At 37.6% G+C, this 20,000-nt stretch overlaps 4 protein-coding genes across 11 annotated transcripts in view; 2 read left to right on the top strand and 2 right to left on the bottom strand.

The window, feature by feature from the left end:
* Positions 1-1,873, top strand: part of LOC137980173 (splicing regulator SDE2-like) — a 13,919-nt gene extending 12,046 nt beyond the window's left edge. Inside the window, exon 6 of the mRNA XM_068827562.1 lies at positions 1,391-1,873. Within this exon, the coding sequence (XP_068683663.1) occupies positions 1,391-1,615 (225 nt within the window). The 3' untranslated portion in view covers positions 1,616-1,873. The remainder of the gene's footprint in view (positions 1-1,390) is intronic.
* Positions 1,874-2,006: 133 nt separating this feature from the next.
* On the bottom strand, positions 2,007-12,511 carry LOC137980171 (uncharacterized). Of its 7 annotated transcripts, none has more exons than XM_068827557.1 (10): positions 12,296-12,511; positions 8,932-9,112; positions 8,404-8,529; positions 7,312-7,378; positions 6,559-6,872; positions 6,343-6,431; positions 4,886-4,960; positions 4,736-4,810; positions 3,535-3,594; positions 2,007-3,394 (listed from the first exon to the last, which is right to left on the bottom strand). In XM_068827557.1, the coding sequence occupies exons 2-10, from the start codon at positions 9,083-9,085 to the stop codon at positions 3,194-3,196; spliced, it is 1,161 nt and encodes a 386-aa protein (XP_068683658.1). In that variant the 5' UTR covers positions 9,086-9,112; positions 12,296-12,511; the 3' UTR covers positions 2,007-3,193. The 7 variants fall into 7 exon arrangements, with proteins under 7 accessions (XP_068683658.1, XP_068683662.1, XP_068683657.1 ...); XM_068827561.1 differs by having other exon boundaries at positions 8,932-9,000; XM_068827556.1 differs by lacking the exon at positions 12,296-12,511 and adding an exon at positions 10,035-10,107.
* LOC137980179 (uncharacterized) lies at positions 10,268-12,552 on the top strand. Its single transcript, XM_068827570.1, has 4 exons — positions 10,268-10,363; positions 10,603-10,763; positions 11,652-11,795; positions 12,395-12,552. The coding sequence occupies exons 2-4, from the start codon at positions 10,631-10,633 to the stop codon at positions 12,535-12,537; spliced, it is 420 nt and encodes a 139-aa protein (XP_068683671.1). The 5' UTR covers positions 10,268-10,363; positions 10,603-10,630; the 3' UTR covers positions 12,538-12,552.
* Positions 12,553-12,728: 176 nt separating this feature from the next.
* LOC137980166 (anoctamin-10-like) overlaps positions 12,729-20,000 on the bottom strand; it is a 10,959-nt gene continuing 3,687 nt past the window's right edge. Inside the window, exons 5-13 of one of the 2 annotated variants that reach the window (XM_068827544.1) lie at positions 19,315-19,493; positions 18,270-18,569; positions 17,016-17,149; positions 15,181-15,218; positions 14,942-15,024; positions 14,748-14,819; positions 14,441-14,565; positions 13,768-13,935; positions 12,753-13,295 (exon numbers count right to left, since the gene is read on the bottom strand). In XM_068827544.1, the coding sequence (XP_068683645.1) occupies positions 13,130-13,295; positions 13,768-13,935; positions 14,441-14,565; positions 14,748-14,819; positions 14,942-15,024; positions 15,181-15,218; positions 17,016-17,149; positions 18,270-18,569; positions 19,315-19,493 (1,265 nt within the window). In that variant the 3' untranslated portion in view covers positions 12,753-13,129. Of the gene's footprint in view, positions 13,296-13,767; positions 13,936-14,440; positions 14,566-14,747; positions 14,820-14,941; positions 15,219-17,015; positions 17,150-18,269; positions 18,570-19,314; positions 19,494-20,000 lie in introns of both variants that reach the window. The other variant, XM_068827543.1, reaches the window with a different exon arrangement.

The raw sequence follows: 20,000 nt of genomic DNA, 5'->3' as shown, positions 1-20,000 counted from the left end.
GTTGTCCACACTCATTTGTAATTAAGATGACCACTTATAATAATATTATTCAAGCCATAAGGTAAAATGGTCAAGCATGAGTGCTCTACTTGTTGTAGAGTCTGCAAAACAAATGTTGGTTTTTGATGAGGAGAAAAAAAACCATAACAAACTCGTGTCACACTGAGTGTGATAATTCAAACCTGGAAAACATTAGTGGATGTCAAATGACCTCACCAATATCAGTATGCCAACCCATCTTTGCATGCACTTAGTTTGCAAAGCACACAACAAATTTTACAATAATAAAGCATTTCAAAATTGTGTAGCTTTGCTTCCTTTGATGAAAACGAGGAAGATTCAACATTGGAATGAGCACTTCTGCACCATCCTAATAGGTTTATATACCAATTCGGCTAACTCAATGTTGTATCCAATTCAAATCTCTCGGGTTAAGATTCTTTGTGTGTTGAATTTGCATGACAATGAAGCATTCACATTTAAATGATATGGAAATTCTTGGAACAAAACGTCTTATTCCCAGAGGATTTGAATTGGGTACAACATTGAGTTAGCTGAATTGGTCTATTAATACCATAAAATTCTGAAAATACGCCCCTCCAAATATACGCCCCCCCCCCAAAGCGGCAACGCAAAAAAGCCTTCCTTAAATCGCCCCTCCAAATATACGCCCCCCGGGGAGCTTGTACTTGGAAAATTGCCCTCAAATACAAAGTACAACAAAACGGTAAATTTTCTTCCAACTATAAGGCTAGCCCAATCGATTTCGAAGTGCAAATTTCCCTCCGTAGATAAGCCTCTCCGAGCATAAGCACTTCCAAAAATATAAGCCCCGGGGCTTATTTTCGCAATTTTAAGGTATTTTGTGAAATTTGTGAGTTACCTATGGCGAGAACCAATACTAAGCCGTGTTAACCTTGAAATTCCAACAGAGAAGTTGCATTTTCATATAATAGACGTACATGTAATTATTGAACTATTGTTGAAATTTCTAATCAGCAGCCTCAATATATATGCGTGACTCAGTAACACTAAAGACAGGAACATTCTCATTTACCCTTCCCCTTCTATAACAACCTTTTGCAGGTTTTACCAACACCAGACGATTATACTCGTCAATAGTCAACCCTTTAGGGGTCAAAGGGCTTAAAATTTGGGCTAGTGCAATGAATTTTGAAACAAACGAAAGTAAGATGAATGCAATTTAACCCATTGACTCCGAGGAGTGGGAGGCCAGACAATTTTATTTGTCAGTGGGGCCAGCCTAGGGCAGTTCTGGCGTCAATGGGTTGAAGGATTTGCAAGGGAAAAAGGTACATAATTTTATTGCAGTATTGTTGGGATTCCATCGCATTTGAACAATGCATTAACAGATTCCTTTCCATTTAAGATTAAGATTTGCTTGGAGGACTACACTTCAGCAGAAGAACTGAAATCAGTAGGATTGGATCAACTGAAAGAGGAGCTCATGGCTAGGGGGCTGAAGTGTGGAGGAACATTGCAACAGAGAGCTCAGAGGCTGTTTTCTACCAAAGGGGTCCCATTAAATCAGTTGGATCCTTCTCTCTTTGCCAAGACAACAGGCAGCAAAAAACTCAATGGAAAGAAAAATTGAAGCACTACAACCAGCCACTCAATTTAACATGTTGTAATATTTTTCATTTAAACCAGGAATGCCTTCCAGACAGTGATGACAATAAAACTAGGAATTCACTCTTTTATAAGAGGTTGGGATCAATAATAATAATTATTATTACTGGTGTATTCTAACCATTTTAGGTTGGCATTGTAAAAACTGCTTTCGTTGTGATTTGTTCAAACTTCTCTCCTTTTTAATTATTTTACTGCTTAGAAATAAATTCATGTTGATATACAGCTGCTTTGTTTTTTATTTCATTCATTCATTTTAAAGTAAAGAAAACCAATCAAGGAAATTATGCAATTCACATTGGTTTATATAGTCTGAGGCAGGAGGGGGTGTTACAGACAAGACATGGGCCTTTTTGTCAAAAGAAGAAAACGTTTCCCAACCACAAAATTAGGGAAAACCCTCGCTTGACCTCTTCTTATATATTCCCTGCAGGCTAAAACCACTCAAAATAATCTTAAAGACACAATGCTAGTTGTTCAATATAAAATTAGAGACGTTTTATACTGTTGCAGTAAAATGTTAATTTATCAAGTGACAAGGTTTTCATTTACATGTACAAACCCTCAGAAGTAAGCTCCTTTTTAGTTTGTCCTCAAGTAAGCAGTTGATTTTGACTGAATAAAAAACTTTAAGGTTTTTGCTCCAAAACTGCTCAAAACACTTCTTACGAATAACTGAGGAACCCAAGGGTGGTATTTGACCAAAAGTTTTAAATTGAAAGTTTTGATAATTTTGTGTGGTGAATGGAACATCTTTTTTCACTTGGCCTCTCAAAACCAATCACATCAATGAGTATTACGCTTGAGGAGGATTAAGATAATGTAAGGAGATGTTACAGTTGTTCTGGAATTCAAGAGTGCAAGGTACATGATTGTATACCCAAATGTCCAGAATTTTTTTTCTGGAATATTTCCAGTCTGTTTTGATATTTTTGGTTGAACCACATCTTGTTATTGATTAAGAATGACTGAGGAGAAAAGTTATTAAAATGCCACTTCAAATTATCATTTCTCTACACTTGTCCCAAACATTACCTCTCTATTTGCTTTGCATAATAACAGCATAATAAACCGGTAACAATAGAAGTGATGTGGAATGGGTTCAATAAATTACCAGGACCTTGATGTTACAAACTACTGGTACTTTGGATGGCTGCTTTCAGAAAAAACTATTTCGATGCCATGTAGTCTGTGATGTCAACCCAGTATTAAGCCCATACTCCTTCCTTGTCCAGTTATAAAATCCACATTTTGAGAACCTCTAAAACAGTGAAATGATGGAAAAGTGTTTTTTTGGCAATAGCCACTTAGGTAACTCTCTCTCTTTCCGTCCCATGGCAGTCCCTGTGTACTGTAGGGGAGGGGAATGTTTTAGTGAAGTAAAAGTTGCAGAATGAAGACTCAATCAAGACAAAATACAATGTTTGCCTTGAAACAGGCTTATTATTTAAAACCTATCCAAGTGGATTTGGAAAATTCAAGTGGTCACCTGGTATGGATCAACTTAAATGGCAAACTGTTTTTTACAACAAACTGTGTGCGTTTATGGTGACTCAATCAAAATGTCCACAGGTAAATTTGACCAGTGATTGTCACAAGAAATGATATCCTGTTTAAACATCAACTTGAATGGCTTCTTTCCATTATTCACTGCGTGCAACAGGACGCACTCGGGTATGTTGTGGGAGTCTAAGCTGTATGCCAACTTCCGCTTTTGCTTAGGCTTCTCAGCAGTGATGCATTCCTTCAATGAGAACAGAAAGGAAAGTCCAGAGCACATTCTTTAATTGAGTCAGTTAAAAGGAGTGCTCAGTAGAAGTGTTGTAAAATTCTGTAACACAAAAAACTTATAAAACTATTCTAGAACTATTATTTGTCACCAACCTTACTGGGAATCGTCTCAGGAGTGATGTTTGGCATTGCCCGCTCAGTTGAATCCTTTACCTGGCAAACAAAGTAAGATCTGCTAGAGACAAGAATTGTTCCTGCCACTTGTTCCAATAATTATAATACAACAATTTAGGGCAACAGACTTGCTCACATGGTCATGAAGGTCAGTGAAGGTCAGGAAGGCTTAAGGCCCAGGGGGGAGGGAGGGACTTCCATATGGAACAGACGGGGATGCTCGTCCGAAATTTTGAATTAAACCCCTAAAGGAGACCATCTGGGCGTGGCTCAAGCTTTTTGTGACCCCTAAAGGAGACACACACAAATTCAACATGCAATGAGTTTTAATGATATAAAGACATAATCATCGAATGCTTTTATCTAAAAGTAGTTTTTAAAAGCAAAAGTTGACTTCTGTTTCTCTTCGTGTAATTCTGCGTTTCTTCACGGAACCCTAAACAAGACCTTGGCGGCTTAAAATATTGGCACTTTGCCCAGAACACCCTAAGCGAGAACAAAATCCAAAATTTACACCCCTAAGTGAGACAACCAGCATCCCCGTCTGTTTCATAATGGGAGTCCCCCCCCCCCCCCCCCTCCCGGGCTTAAGGTTACCTTGTTATACCCATGCAAATAATATAGTTCTCTTTGCAGGTTTGTATGAAAACTAGGACAGAACCAACTGTAAAGTGACCTTTTAGGTAAAGTAACTGTAACCGTTTATAATGTGTAAATAATAATAATTCTTTTAGAGAAAGGCTGTGGTGGTTGTGGGCAAATACTGGTTGATCTTTTCTTGGTGTGGTTAGGACTTAAGATTTTTTTCTGTAAAAAGTAAACTGTGTTTCAATATGGCAGATGATTGCACCAGTTGGCACTTATCTTGCTTTGTGCAGATTTCTCATTTCTATGACTAAAAATATGGAGAAATATTACCCATTTTCCGACTGGGATTGCCATACTGGCAACCCAGTAATAATATCACCAGCTCAGTAGTGACTCTGGAGTATTCAGTGACTTTCAACAACATAGACTGGTTGCTTTCACAGCTAATCAATAGCCTGCTCTCTTCTCTCCCACTGCAAAGAGAGAGCCTGCTTGCAGGCTACTAATCAAAGGCTGCACCCTTCCAAATTCATACTACTACTGAACCACCCCTATATCAACATCGTTAAGAAAATGTTTTGCTTGACCATACCTTATCCGCACTTTTCGACAACTTCTCAGGGACCACAGTTTTACAACTAGGCTGTATAGGTGAGACAGTGGGCTCCTAATCAAAAGATTATAGCTGTTAAAGGTCAGAAGGGAATATGGTCGTTTACATTTTGTGCAGAACTATACATACAAGTGCAGCCAAATTATAGAGTTTCCTTGAATCCACTGGTGTACTGCATCTTGGAAGAGTAGGTGCACTGCCCACCTCACAAACAAAAAAAAATACAACGATATCATCCAAAAAGTTAAATCAGTTTATGTTGTCTTACTCACAAGTCTACTCAGCTGAAGCACATGTGCCACTTTCTTTGTACCGTTATCAATGTCTGTCAATATCTGTACCAGTTGTGTGCCGAGAATCACTTTCTTCCTGATGGAAGAGGTTTCAACTGGCTGAAAATCTAACTTTTTAGGGTTAAAACTGCTAGCCCCAATTAAGCATGGCACATTTTGTTCCACAAAATTTTAGTAACATGTGTACTTCTTGTGGGCAAATGGATATCAGTGTCTGTATGCCTAGCATCAGTATTGCTTTCAATACCAGGGGCCCCGATTCTCGAAGTCCCAAAACTTTTCAGGGCATTTTAGGGTGTCACAATTCCTTTTGTATCTCAAAAATGGAGTCAGGATTTAAGTCATCAAACTTCACAGAAATGTTTCTTTTAGTTAGCTTGAAAAAATTTTAAAAGATTGCCTTTCCAAAACAAGCAGTTGGCAGTATCACAAATGGCTTTTCAGGCCCGAAAAGTTTTTGGTACTTTCAAGAAACGGGCCCCAGGCCCAGTTGTTTGAAGGGTGGATAGCGTTATCCACTGTATAAATCACTATCCACTGCATAACTCAATAATTATTGTTTTTGCTAGTGTTTATCCACTGGATAGCATTATCCACCTTTTGAACAACCAAGGCCAGTTCTGTACCAACTTATGTTTATACTTACAGGAGGTCTAAGGTTTTAAGGTTAATTTGTCCAGCCCCAAATGAATGACATTTCCTTGCATAGGATTTTAGTCATATTCTATGCGTATTTCTTGTGGGTGTTTTACTTTCCACATCTTGATAGGCATGTGATTCATGCTATTTACTAGGTCTAGCATGAAATATATGTTCCATCTTTGTACATGTATGTTGTCCTTTTCTACTGATTAAAGTCTCACCAAAAGATGGAACTGGATGGGTAATTAAACTCAGATCTGCAAGTTGCTATATGCTCCCCTCAACATTAATTATTTTAGCCGTTACTGGCAGTAATAATTATTGAGGCTCAGAAAAATAATTTTGAAAAAAGAAAACTAAACGTAGAGCTAGAAATACCGGTACTCTTGCTGATATTTTATTTGATTCACCTTATATACTTACAACTATTACAAGTTTACTAAGTTTTTTTTGTTATATATTTTCTAGGTTCAAATGTTTTTAACTGTCTTGTGTATGTTGTGTATTATGCTTGACTTATTCTTGAATAAAAATAGAAAGTGCCTGCAGACAGCCTTGAAATGTAATACAATCACAGTACTTTATTAATACAAATGCCTTCCAAACTTATGACAAACCACTTGAAAAGAGAACAGGTAAAGCAAACCTTACTTCTTTCTTGTCCAGCTCATCCAGGTGTGCATCAGAGCCAATATTTTCAACAGGTGCTATCTTTTCTTTTCCACCTACTGCTGGTTCCTCTGAAGATGTGATTAAGTCCAAACATTTTAACTATTTTTGCACTCTTATGTAATCTGCTCCTGACTAAACTAATAAAAAAACTATTGGAAGCAAAAAAATGAATCATCCTCACCATCAGGAACTCACCCATTATAGGCGAAAGATCTTCAGGAACAAGGTCTTTAAGAGAAATGTTCAAGTCTTCAGAAAGAAATGTTGAATTATGTGGCTTTGAGAGTTGTGAGTTGTTGTCTGGCACATCATCCAAGGAACCATCTGGTAAATCATTGTCAAGGGAAGACAAACACAGAGACATGGATTTGATAGTAGAAAGTACATGGTTGGTGCTGCATGGTGTATTACCGCACACAGAGCAAGAGGACATAGATTTCGAAGAATAGGTAGTCTTTGATATCAAAACTTTTGACTTCTTTGAAGATCCCCTTTTTAAATGTCTTGCACTGTAAGGAAAAAAAGCTAAAGATGATATTGACTCAACGCAGATGTGGCTGAACACAAGTGCTATGCTGATTGGAAAAACTACATTACCCATTGCCAGTAGATTTTACGCGTCAAGGGGGGTGGTCCAGGCCAATTCAGGTGTTGATGGGTTAACATCCACTCAAAAATGTCACCATTTAACCCATTGACTCCAAGGAGCACGACTTAATAGATTTTACTCTGTCTAACGCTAAACCATTTTACTCGTCAAGGGGGAAAGTCCATGGCGGTTCAGGTGTGGATGGGTTTAATTCTTTTAAATTTCCAATTTACCCTTCCCCATCTGAGAGTGACCATTATACGTTTTACTCATCAATTGGGGTACCTTAGGCTGGTATGAATATGTCAAAAGTTCTTTCACAGAATTCAATAATCTCTCCTTATTCTAATATGAATGACCTGCATTCTTTACTATCTGTGGAACTTGCTTCATGGGGCAAATTGTCGACTGAAAGCACTTTGTTTTCTGAAATATAGAATGAAATACCAGAAAATGATTTACACTCCCTAAAAGCATGAAAATTTACATCAGAGGAATGGATGACTTAGACACTGCCAAAAAAAGGAATGATAGTGCCACACAAACTGGTGGTAAAGCAGCAGTACCAGTAAAAACTAGCAGTAAACAAGGATTTAGTGAGGTGTGTTTGATTGCTGTTTTGTCATCTACAGGGCATTTTGATATTTTGGGAAGAATCATTTTGTACCCTTTTCTAGTATTTTTGCTTTTTCTCTTATTGCCAATTGTCTTATTAAAAACAATAATTATGGAATACATGTGTTATCCTGCAATATGCATTTTCTGATATTATAACAGTAGCCAAACAGCATGACTGCCCAAAGTTTACAGCATGGAGTATTATTGGAAGGTCACCCACCCAAGTATTAACTCCATCCAACAGGACTTGACTTCCCTTGGGCAAGCTGTAACACTATCACATGAGATCAAGGCTATAATCTGTGCCAGAACAAGAGGGCATCCAAATGCTGAAATCACATGGTACTACGATCTATGCTCGAGGGACATCCTGTAGGACTGACATGATTAGAATGCAATCTCCTCAAACACAATTATTTTGACTTCTTTAGGCAACACACTGGGGCCATAGTCGTGATGCCAGGAGGTCTCATTTTCTGCTGGATGGTAGCAGAAAAAAGATTACTTGTGCCAAAGAGGGGTTTGAAAACATTCTTGACTAGACGTCACATATTTGAGCGCACACAACCCAAATCATGTTGTCTCAACTATTTTGTTCTTTTAAAGAATAATAGTTTGGGCAATGCAACATGGCTCTTCTCAGAAAATCTGTGAATGCCACTTCAACAACTGATCACTTATTCTTATGATCAGAGAGCAATTTTCAGTGAAATAGATTGTTACTATTACTTTAAAAGTTGGTGTGACATGGAAAGATGATAATAATAATAATAACAATAATAATAATAATAATAATAATAATAAATTATAGATTACTAAAATTTGACTCTTACTCGTATGCCTTGCCTCTTGGCTTTGTGCACAAGGTGTTCTGCTCAAGGTCTTTTCTAAAGGAAAATTACTAATGTTTCGAAGTGCCAGACTCACGCCTTGCCGTCTTGATGAAGTCATCCATGAAGCTGTTGGAAGAACATATTCAAACATTCCCCACTCATATTCTTCCAATGGCAGTCACCAACACAGCATAGAGAGTGAATATTACAAGTTAGCAAGGGTGCCTTGTCTCTGTCTTCATTAATGATTGGTTTTCCTGTAAGATAACTACCAGAGTAAATGGGGGCAAAAAATGTTTTGTTATGTTGTTTCAGTAACTTTGGTCAAAAATGCTATTTAAGTTTGTTTCATGAATTGGTGGTTCTAGGCATAGGTCTATTCTCGATTTGACAGGTGGGAAAAGTTAACTTAGCAATGAAGGATTCTTAAGATTTCCTTCATCCATAAAGTAACTAGATCCTGACTTTACAACTTTTGTCAATGGGTCCTGTCCCCACACACCTGCAGATTATAGATGCCATACTTGCCTTTCCCTTTAGTCCCTTGCTTCAAAGTCTTTCCTTTGGAGTAAGGTATCCATGAATCCTCTGGTGTGTCTGGTGTAAGGAAAAGCTTTCCCTTTGTAATTTGAACTGGCTGACTCTTGGAGTATGTGGCGATCACCTTTTTCCTCTTAAACATTCTTGGAAGAATTCCTTGCAAACTTGGCTTCAGTGCCAAATTCAAATAACAAGTAGATCTTATAAAATATGAAATTGGCTCTGTCATAAGTAAGCCCCCACCCCCAACAAAAGAAATAAGATGAGAAACCAGACATCATAGTTAATTGAGGGACCGGTTATGAAACCTTAAAACCTTCAAAAGAGAGAACAATGGCGCAATGGATGTTGAATTGACAGTGACAGAGCACAATCTTTTGTTTTCGCTTCACACGGATTTGCAAATTAGTTGCGCATAATAGGCCATTTTACAGTTGTTTGCTCAGCGACCTAGCCTATGAATGGCTGCGAGGCTGCTGGTGACCTTGTATTGATACAGCCCTTACTGCCTTTATCATATAAATTGTGGTGTTGTAATTCTAATTAGTCCGTATTAACATTACAAAAGAACAAAGGTTTGTATCACAACAGGGTCCCCGGCAACCTCACTTCCATTCTTAGGCCAGGTAACTTTGCTACAACTATAAAATGGTCTATTGAATCGAAAGATTTGATTGGTTATCTTCTCGAAAAGAGGTGTGTTTTGTGCACCGTCAAGGCCAAAAATACAGACAAAAACATGAAACAAAATGACTTGTCGAGTTTCAAAACCATCTATATATTAACTATGCAGACATGAAATACTCCGTGACCGGCACTCCACACAAATCTCTGCAGCATAAGGCTCAAAGCATAAAGCATTGTTTTCATGTATGCGTGATTATTGAATGATGATTAAACAAGCTTTAGAACATCTCTTAGCCAGGAACGTCAAACGATTGATTTTCAGGAAACTGGAAAATTTTCATACCGTGAGCCGGTCACGGAGTACTTTAGAAATGCTGTCCGACTAGTACTGCCGGACATGTTGCTAGTTTAAGCGTAAAAGCTTCGTGTTCCCGACTTTGCAAGCTTTGTGAATGCAGACTGACCTTATTTAAGTCAGACACCCAAGACAAGTAACACTTTCGACTTCCTCAGCGGCGTCGCCATTTTTTAAAACACTTTTCGTACTTTGCCGATTAAGCCGAGGATTCTGACGATGTAAATTAGGTAACGGTGATTGGTTTAAAATTTCCGGTATTGTTTTCCGGGAATGGTATGAGTTGGCGGGAAAGTAGAGCGGGAAACGGCGCGTTTTGCAGAGGGAAGAGAGAAGGAATATTCGAGAGGATACGATTCGTGCATAGAAAGGCGAGATTTCTCGTATTTTTAACTCATTCAACGTACTCCAGAGGTAATTTGATACATTTGGATTCAAGTAAGTGCAGTTTTTTGTCTTAAACACCGAATCAAGAGCATACAAATTGAGAAATTGAGTGAACGACCTACTTCACGTAAAAGTGTAACAATTGACTCGCTTTCAGCACATTTAGTCGAACTATTTTGAATTTGCGTGGTGGCATTAACAGATTTTTTGTGACAAAAAGAGTCTTGTTTTAATTAAGAGTTACTCTCATATATTTTAATCTACTGAAAATTGCTTTCTAATTTTTACAGTCCCCTTGGTCTATCAGTGATAGTGGCAATGAGCACAACACATTCTCCATTTTTCTATCACCACGTCCCTCATTCTCCATTTCTTCCTCCACCGATGATCCAAGTTGCACAGTCACCGACGCCATTTGTACCCGATATCGACAACCTCATGCAAAACACAGGTAGTCTGCTGAGCAATTATCCCTTCCTACACATCCTTTTGTAGACTTTCCCGCTAACAAAACCTTCTAAAGAGGCCCTCTATCAATTTGGTTTGAAGCAGGAGCTCTATGACTCAACCTCGTCGCCAGGGTCTTTCTTCTTCCCTGAGGTTGACTCATAGAGCTTGTACAGTGGCAGAGGCAAGCTCCTTCTCGTGGGCTCCTGGTAGAAGACAAGACCGGCCATTGCATTGATGGATTGGGTAACTTTGAATAATGTGATACACAGCTTGGTGGTGCAAATTAAGAGTTGCTGTTGTCTGGACTCACGGTTGAGTTAGATTTTAAGTAATATCAGGACTGATAGCTGTTTCTACATACGTAGCATTATAGACTATGAGCCTTTTTTGGACATCAATGCTACTCCGTCCACATTTTGCTCTCTAATCCGAAAATACTTCAAAGCAAAAAGTTAGCATTTAACTATAAAAAAATAGGCATCCAAATCAACTTGTTTGAAATGGTTTATGATCTGCTAAATATTTCTACCAATGGAATAGCCCATTTTCGAGTTGCTACATGCCTCAGTTTCAAAAGCGAATCCTGGTGAACAAACCATTCAAATGGAAATGAGTTGCGTATTCTTATGCAAATCAAACTCATTTCCCTTACAATAGATGAGCACCAAGACTCACTTCGAAACCGAGACAAACAGCAACTCGGAAATGGCCGATTAATATTCCCTGACAATTTATTTATTTACTTCAAGATTTGTACATATAGAATATATACAGGTGTTAGAACAAAAGGATATAGCATCCCCTACAAGGTTCAACCACCTTCACCACAATGAAAGGGCTTGCCCCCAAAAACCTAACAATGTTGTAACTTTTTTGTTGTCATAAATAGGAAGGAATAAGAGAACCCGGTCGCCCTATTCATTAAACCAAAGCTTTCTCTCTCCTGCACCTGTCGTCCCTTCTGTATCACCAACACCAAAGCCACTGAAAACAGCCCCCAACAAAGAAAATATTCCATCATCTTTGCAGAAAGGTAGGAATCATTTTTTAAATTCCTCACTGTTCTGCATTCCAACCGGTCTTATGTACGATAGATGACGATAATTTTGACAGAAGAACGTAAATCTTATTACTCAACTCAGTGTCTGAAATTGGAAGGCTTTGCTCCTTGGAATAGTCCATTTTACAGTTGTTTGCTAGTAGCCTATGAATGGCTGCGAAGCTGCTGGTGACCTTGTTGATACAGACCTCACTGATTTTATCACGTAAACTCTGTTGTTGCAATTCTAATTAGTCCACATTAAGTTAGAAAAGCACAAAGGTTTGTATCAAAACAGGGTCACCAGCAGCCTTGCTTCCATTTTTAGGTCAGGTAACTAGATACAACACTGTAAAATGGTCTTTGAAAAGAAGGCTGTTATGTGGTGTTGTAGCAGCTTTTATTGTTATCAGGTCCAAGTCATTGTTTCCAATGTTTGGTCTTAGGACCTCTTATGTTTTCTTGGTTTAGTTAGCAGGCCAAGCACATTTTACCTTCCGAGCGGCTACATTGCCTCAAAGTCTATTGTTTCTTTGTCAAAAATTGGGTTGCTTTTGAAGGTAAAACCCAACTGTTCCTCCATTTTCTTGCAGAACAAGTTGTACCCAATTTTTCACCTCTGTTGAAGAAAGAGAAAGATTCTCTTAACCAAAAAGAAAGAGTCCTGGATGCCTCACCAAGCCAAACAAAAGTGCCAGAGATCAACTTGTTTTCAGGGGATGAAATATTTGCCTGAAAAATACTTCATGTTCTGAAGATGACTCCAAAATATTTAATCAAAAGACAATATATTGTAAAACTATTAGCTGATGCATAATATGGACATTTAGAGCCAGCCTGACATTTCATAGCTCCAAATTTCTCAGGTAAAGAGCCCATTGATGGGACTTAAAGCATTAAGAAGTGAAAGAAAAGAACACATAGGTATTCATAACTTAATTTATTGCATAGTACAAATCTCCTTTTAAATATACATCACTATCATTATTGTTATACCATGTTCATTTTGCACCAGCTGGTATCCTTTTGAAGTGATTGACCTTAATTGCCTGCCACCTGCTAGTAATAATTTAATGGTAATTTATGTATTACATAATAATTCCACTGCTAGTACCAGTAAATCCATTGAATGATCGTATTACAGGTGTTTCTTGTTTATGCGTTGGTTGGTGCAAACCTTAAAAGTAGACTTATCACCATGTTGTGATATAAATAGACATGAAAGAAATCACTTAAGCTGTGACTATTAATAATTAATTTTATGAAAGTGCTTTGGACTGATAGGCTTGGACCCACTTCATGTCAGAAAACTGTAGTTATGGCACTGCCTACTCTCCTTTCTCTTTCCTTTGTTTTTCTTCTTGTTTCTTCTCGTATTCCTCTCTGGCAACTGCAATTCGTACCCATTTCGGTTTTTCAGACACCAAGCATCTTGCAATTACAGCACAAAGGATCAGGAAATGCTCAATACTAAACACAATCGCAACAACATACCTAACAAAGAAAACAGACATAAGCAAGACCATTGCACAGGTTTAATGTCTTATGGTTTGCCTATGAAATTTGTGATGGGACTAGTTAGGAGAATCTGTGTTACTTAGTCACCACTTGAAATTAACAAGATGAAATTCTCAGCATATGACATGCTCAAAACACTTTAAAACAATAATATATTTTTTAATAATTCCTTAAAATGGGACATGTTTTTTTAGTGGATGTAGAGGTAGTTAAACCATTGACCCCTGAACCACACCCCATTGATGAGTAAAATCGTCTGGAGTCAGTAAAATCTCTCAGTCTCACTCCTAGGGATCAATGAGTTTAACTTTAAAAACCAGTCAGCACAGCAATGACAGGTGACACAAAAAGAAAAAACCAAGATTGGTTGCATGAATGCCATAAAACACTTTTTCAGTATCTGTTGATATGCATTCAGCACAGTATCAAGTATGGATCTTTGTGTTACCTTCCGTAGCCATCAACAATGTACTGATCATTCTCAATGGTCTCATACATCCAGGGACACCAAACAGCAAGTTGTTCAGAGGAAAATCCAACAATTAAGCTGTTTGTAAGCATGGAGAGAACCATCATGGCATAAAGTACATTGTACCATACTCCAATATTAGATGCCCTGTCAGTGAAACAAAAGAATTGGAACCAGTTCAGTGACTATATAGTAAATCTATGATCTACAAGAAAGCAATTACTTGACAGATTTTTACAGAATTGCAGTCTGACACTTATTAATTCTTGTTAAATATTAAGTAATTTCAAAAATGTAAATACATCATGCACTTCTGCATTCTAGCTGTCTAAAGTTTCTAAGTCATAAGTTGGTATCTTGCAAAATTAATATTTACCACAATGACATAGTCAAGAATAATGTTTAGCTATTAATGGAACTAGACTAGACCACAGAGCAGTAAAAACTTACCGGTACCTTGACATTAAACAAATTTGAGCGATTATTCGTCACATGACAAGCTAACAAAAACTCTCACATTTTACAACAACTTATGGGCACAAAATGAATGAATCTAGGGTGTCTACTAAAAAGTACAAATTGATCATCTCAGGGTTCAGTGAAAATCAAAGCTAACTATTGCAAAGTTTTAATAGAACTGATACTCGATTACCTCCTGACTCTTGGTCGCTGATACACATAAAGCAATTTAAACAAGTCAGCTCTTCCCTCAATGAACAAAAACAAAATGCTAACAGCTGCAGCAAGTGGAAAGGCAGAGGCAAATAATGTCACATACTGAAAAAAAGAAAGGGTGTCAAAGAAATAAGTTTAGTCAAAATCAGAAGGCCAAATATTACATAGTTTTTTGTGTTAGGGAACTTAATAAGATCCATTACACATCCTTTACAATGTCATAAGCTGCAGAATGTGGAGTACAAAAAATGAAATAATGTCTCATTTGTAAATAAACAACTCACCCCAAACTGCACAACCATTTCCAAATAATCATCAAATTGTTCATATTCCTCCAAAACAATGTCTTGTTGCACCTTTGAAGCAGAAAAGAGGTCATGTTCCTTAGTTTGCTCTTGATCGAGTTCATGAATACAATATCAGTGCTATGGCAAGCTTACATTCTACCTTGACCACAGGTCTTAATGTTCTCACCAACCTGAGATGGAATGAAAACTTTTTCATCAGAATCTTTCTTACTCTTGGCATACTCTCGCTGTATTTTCCACACATGACCTTTTTCTGTTAAATAAGGGAGAAGTGATTCTGTGATGAGGCGGCGGATTTCATCACCCCAAAACAATCCAACTAGTTCTCTACGTAGAGCTACAACATTTAATTGATAAAATGCAATGTAGAACAATGGCAAGAAGCAGTCAAACACTTCAAACAGCACACGCTTTATGATGAGGGAGTTGTCCCAGTCTCTCTCTGTCCTGTTAAAAAGAAATGAGAATGCACAAAGTATGTTTTAGGTTCCACAAATAGTTTATGGCATAATTTATTGTTCATATCCTAGTCCCTTCTTGGTTGAACCTATAATAATAATTACTATTGCCTCTTGGCCTTACATGTTCATCATTCCCTTGCCAATATTAATTCACAAATCAGTCCTCCCTTCGGTAAAATGGGGTGGAAATATGAACTTGTTTACTTGACAATCCCCCACTCCTGCACTCAACAAACAAACAAACAAAAACAAAGTTTTCATGCTTATGGAATTGGCCCACATGATGGTTGAACTCTTTGTAGTTGATAATGTGCATAAGAATTTCTTCATGCAAAAAATATAATTTAAGGACGTTCGCGCTAATTGTTTGTGCGCAACGTTACTGCGCAGGTAACGCGACTGTAATATGTCACGCATTACTTCGAGCATTAGTGAAGTTGAGGTTTTAAAACCTTTGCAAAAAACGTGGACGATAAGTCTTGCACAGCGTTGGATCAGGGAAGACCGTGATCAGTCAAAATTGATCTAAAATATTTATGAAAGTCAAGTAGACTACTGCACGACTGATATTCGCGAGGTTTTATCAGTCGTGCACTAGTCTACTTGACTTTCATACAAATTTTTCAAGCATCAGTTAAAACAACATGGCGACAAAAACGCCAAGAAAAAAATTCCAGGCCGGCAAAAGAATGGCACATTTATTTCCGAATCATCATGAAACTTCAAGGAGAAGTGAGCGGGAGGATGGAAAAGCTCTGGAAAAGGTAGCTGATCGAGTAGACTAGTGGCTGAAAGTTTGGAAAACTCGAGGACGAACCGTTGCGTAAATTTAATGGGGCTGTTTCTTTTTAATGTTTTTATTACCCTACGAACTTAAGTTCAAAGTGAATGCATGTTTTTAAAGTTCTTTTCCTTTACTTTCGTGAAAATTGAGCGGTATTTTCGTCCTCGTCCGCTTGAATAGTGCGGACCCGCGTGGAAACAATCAGCGATTGAATTTCACAAAAAACAAACTCCAGAGGATGAACATGACGGCAATGGAGAGATATTATACAAAACACCAACCAAATGAAGATGGACCCCGGCTTAAAACTTCGTTGCTACGCTCGAGAAAAGTTTTTTTTTCGGTAAAAACCTTTCATCTCTTCAACGATCGATCCTCTCTTGGTTTCCAGTCCTTGCCCGACAGGTCACGCAAAAGCGTGACAAACGAACTTTTCCAAGAGCTTTGCAAAATCACATCGATTTTACTCGTTCAGATCATCGGTGACCCCTATTTTTTTAATCATGAATCACTTACTTTACTTACTATCTACAAAATATGATGAAATGAAAAAATTTTCACCGTAAGAAGTTATCTTTTTTTAACATTTTCTTTCCTCGTGCCATCGAATTCCGTTAGTGGTTGCAACGGATAGAGCTTACGAAAACGCTCGTCGAGGATGAACTCTGCTGTTTACCACATCCCTAGCGGCATACAATTATCTAAAAATCTCACTCCTAAAAACCTATGCACGGAAACTTTCACTCCAACAGTTTATTTTTATGATTTTCGATGGATGAGCAGATGAGCCTACATCTCGCTATTATGACCGATTTCTCGAAATTAAGGTATTTTTCCACTGCCATTTTCTCCGAAACAAAGTCGGTGACTCCCACTTTTTTTTTCATTTTTGGAGTAAATACTTTATGACCTAACTCTAGGCGAGAAATGAAGAAAATCTCACCGTAGGAAGATTTTGGCGCGAACGTCCTTAATAGAATGTCAAACTCTTGGTCATACCTATGATTTTCCAAATCAGTGCAAATGTGTGCCACAGAACGGTAAAGTTTGTTCAATATGTTTATTACCACGGAATGACCAATAGTAGGAATCAGATAGCCATAGTACTTGTTATCTGCAGCAAAAATATGGCCCTGAAAAACACAGAGAAACAAATTTAAGTGGACAAAACTTTGATACTTCAGTCACTGGTTTGCTAAAAAGTTACTGTGCAATCACTTAAACAGTCAAGTACATACATACATACATACATACATTACTTTAATAATTGACCGCTCCCCATAGGGGCTTTTCAGGGCGAATGAAACACAACAAAACGACAGAACAGAACAACAACTCAACTCAACTCAACTTTATTACAACTTTACAATACAAGTTGGGGTAGTTTACTCCACAAATAGCTGAGAAGCTAGTCGAGGCGGGGCAAAACAAATACACGAGCAACTCAAATAAGTACCTCAAAGAAAAAATAAAAACCTTAAATTAAAACAAATTAAAAACAAGCCTTGCAGATTACAAAATTAAATAGATAACAAGTGTATCTATGTACCTACTTTTTGGATAATCATGGGGATTTGAATATAGTCATCCTCTTTTTCTAAAATATCAAATAGCAATTTGCGAAGAACTCATTTGAAAGTTCTTTTAGGAAGATCCTTTATATAGCGTGGTATCTTATTCCACAGTTTTACTCAGAGTCGAGAGAAGAAATTGTTTTGTATTTCCAATCTAGAACTTTTGACAAAGAATTTTCCAGATGTAGACGATCGTGTATTGTATGAGTGAATATTAGAAATTTTCTGAAATAAATTTAACATGTTTGTTGGAGCTTTACCATTGTTGATATCATACTGTAACATTAAAGTTGATACTGATTCATAATAAAGAAAAGTTATTGGTAGCACGTTTGCTTCAAGAAATAAAGGAATAATTATTGCATGTTCATGTCAGTCTGTGAAGTACAATAACCGAAGAGTCCTTTTCTGAAAAATTAAAATTTTATTAAGATGAGTCTTGCATGCCAGGCCCCAGGCAGCAAGACCATAGGTTAGATAAGGATGAACTAGTGACTTATAGATATTCAAAAGTATAGTATTGATCATCACTTACTGACAAGAACCTGCAACAAGACATTGAAGTTTGGTTCTAGGTAAGACTACACATTTTTATGATGACCTCAAAAATTCACAGATAAACAAAAACTGAAGCTCCCTAGGGACTTAAAAAGACAGAGGTTACTACATAAAATCCTACCGGTTCTGCAAAGTAAGCAAATGATGCAACATATACTGGGCTTTCTTTGTCCTTGATATAACCATTAAAGTTGAGTGAGCAAAGCATGGCCCCAAAAGCCAAGAGAAGAATGGGAAGAGTTAAAATAAGACTTAGCCCATAACGTAGCCATCTCTTCCACCTTGGAAAATACTTCTCCAGTTTGCCAGTGACAGGGCTGGGTCGCATATCACCTGAGAATTCTGGACGCAGAAGTTCAGAGTTTTCAATTTTATGTGTGCGCCACATGAAGGAATATTCTGACTCTTTCCTCTTCCATATCTTGGATTTAAACAACGAAATAATATTATTTAAATTGAAAGATTAAACCATAATAATTATTATCATATTTGACATTTATTCCTTTGATTTCATGCAACACTTTGCATAAATCAAAGTATGGTCAACCATTATCATGGCTCTTATTCGGGTGCATCTTTGAGTGCTTAATCTAGTGTTTAACAATCATTATTCGCCTCAGGCTCAGTGATTATTGGTGAATATTTACCGAGATGAAGTAGAGGTGAATGTCCACCGATAATCACTGAGCCTGAGGCAAATAATTGTTTTAGTATAAATACACAGGTGATTATTTCAAAAAAGAGAAAAAAAAACATTTCAACGCCAAATCATCTTCACTTACAGTGGCAAAACAACTACTGGCAGCCATTTTGTCGGTCAAGGTGATTATTGGCTGATAAACCGAGATAGCGAGCCAATGAGAGCGCGCGATTTTGTATAATCACCTGTGTTATACTAATAATAATAATTACCTTTCAACAGTTGCCGTTACATGGCAAGTCTGTTTTATCCGGTTGAGAGATAAACAAAGGAAGTAACACAATGTATTGACTATTAAATAACAAGAGGCCACTTTTATTCTGCTACAACAGAGCTGCCATTTCATTCACTCCACCTAGAACTAGGGCCGAGAGTAACAAGGTCTTCTCCACAGGGGTAGACCCAGCATTACATTTGCATTATTACACCAAGTGGGTGCACAATCATCCTAAATAATATTACTTACTGTAAGAAAGCTAATCGCCCAGAAAGCCATAAAGACCTCATATAATGGTAACAAGGGGTTATCATCAACAGTTACTCCTTGAGGCTTAAAAAAATACAGTAAGATTCCTACAAATGCAATTGGTACTAAGGTCCAAGTAAAGCAAGTCATCCATCCAAAGTAAAATGCAACACTTTCTCCTGCGGAAAAAAAAAAGATCCAAAGCCATATGGGTAGCAAACAAAAATCAAGATAAAATTATACTAACTATGATCAGGGGCGGATCCATACCAGTTTCCACCGTTTTACGGAAATTGGTCAGAAACACGGAAAAGGGGACTCACTCTCTCACTGGAGCATGCCCCTGGACCCCCTTAGAAACCAACCTCGTTTCCAGGGAAAAGTCCCGTCCCACTCTTGGCAGTGAAAAGTCCTGGGAACAAGGCTGCCTAGAAACTTTTTCGTTGTTTTAGAAACCGATCATTATGTATCCAAGATCCGCCCCCACTGATGATAATGGTGACGGAGAGATGATAATGATGATGATGATGATGACGAAGATGACAGGCTGAAGCTGGTGTTTTCTGGTATTTTGTATTATTATGTTCGCAACATGACAACATGCCAAAAATTTTGATTGCACTTAACACAGTCATGGTTACCATAACAGTGTAACAGACTCAGATTTACTTTCATTATCATTGTCT

The sequence above is a fragment of the Montipora foliosa genome, chromosome 12 (assembly GCF_036669935.1).
Source record: "Montipora foliosa isolate CH-2021 chromosome 12, ASM3666993v2, whole genome shotgun sequence".
Classification (NCBI taxonomy): Eukaryota; Metazoa; Cnidaria; class Anthozoa; order Scleractinia; family Acroporidae; genus Montipora; species Montipora foliosa.
This window is presented reverse-complemented; position numbering and strand designations above follow the sequence as displayed.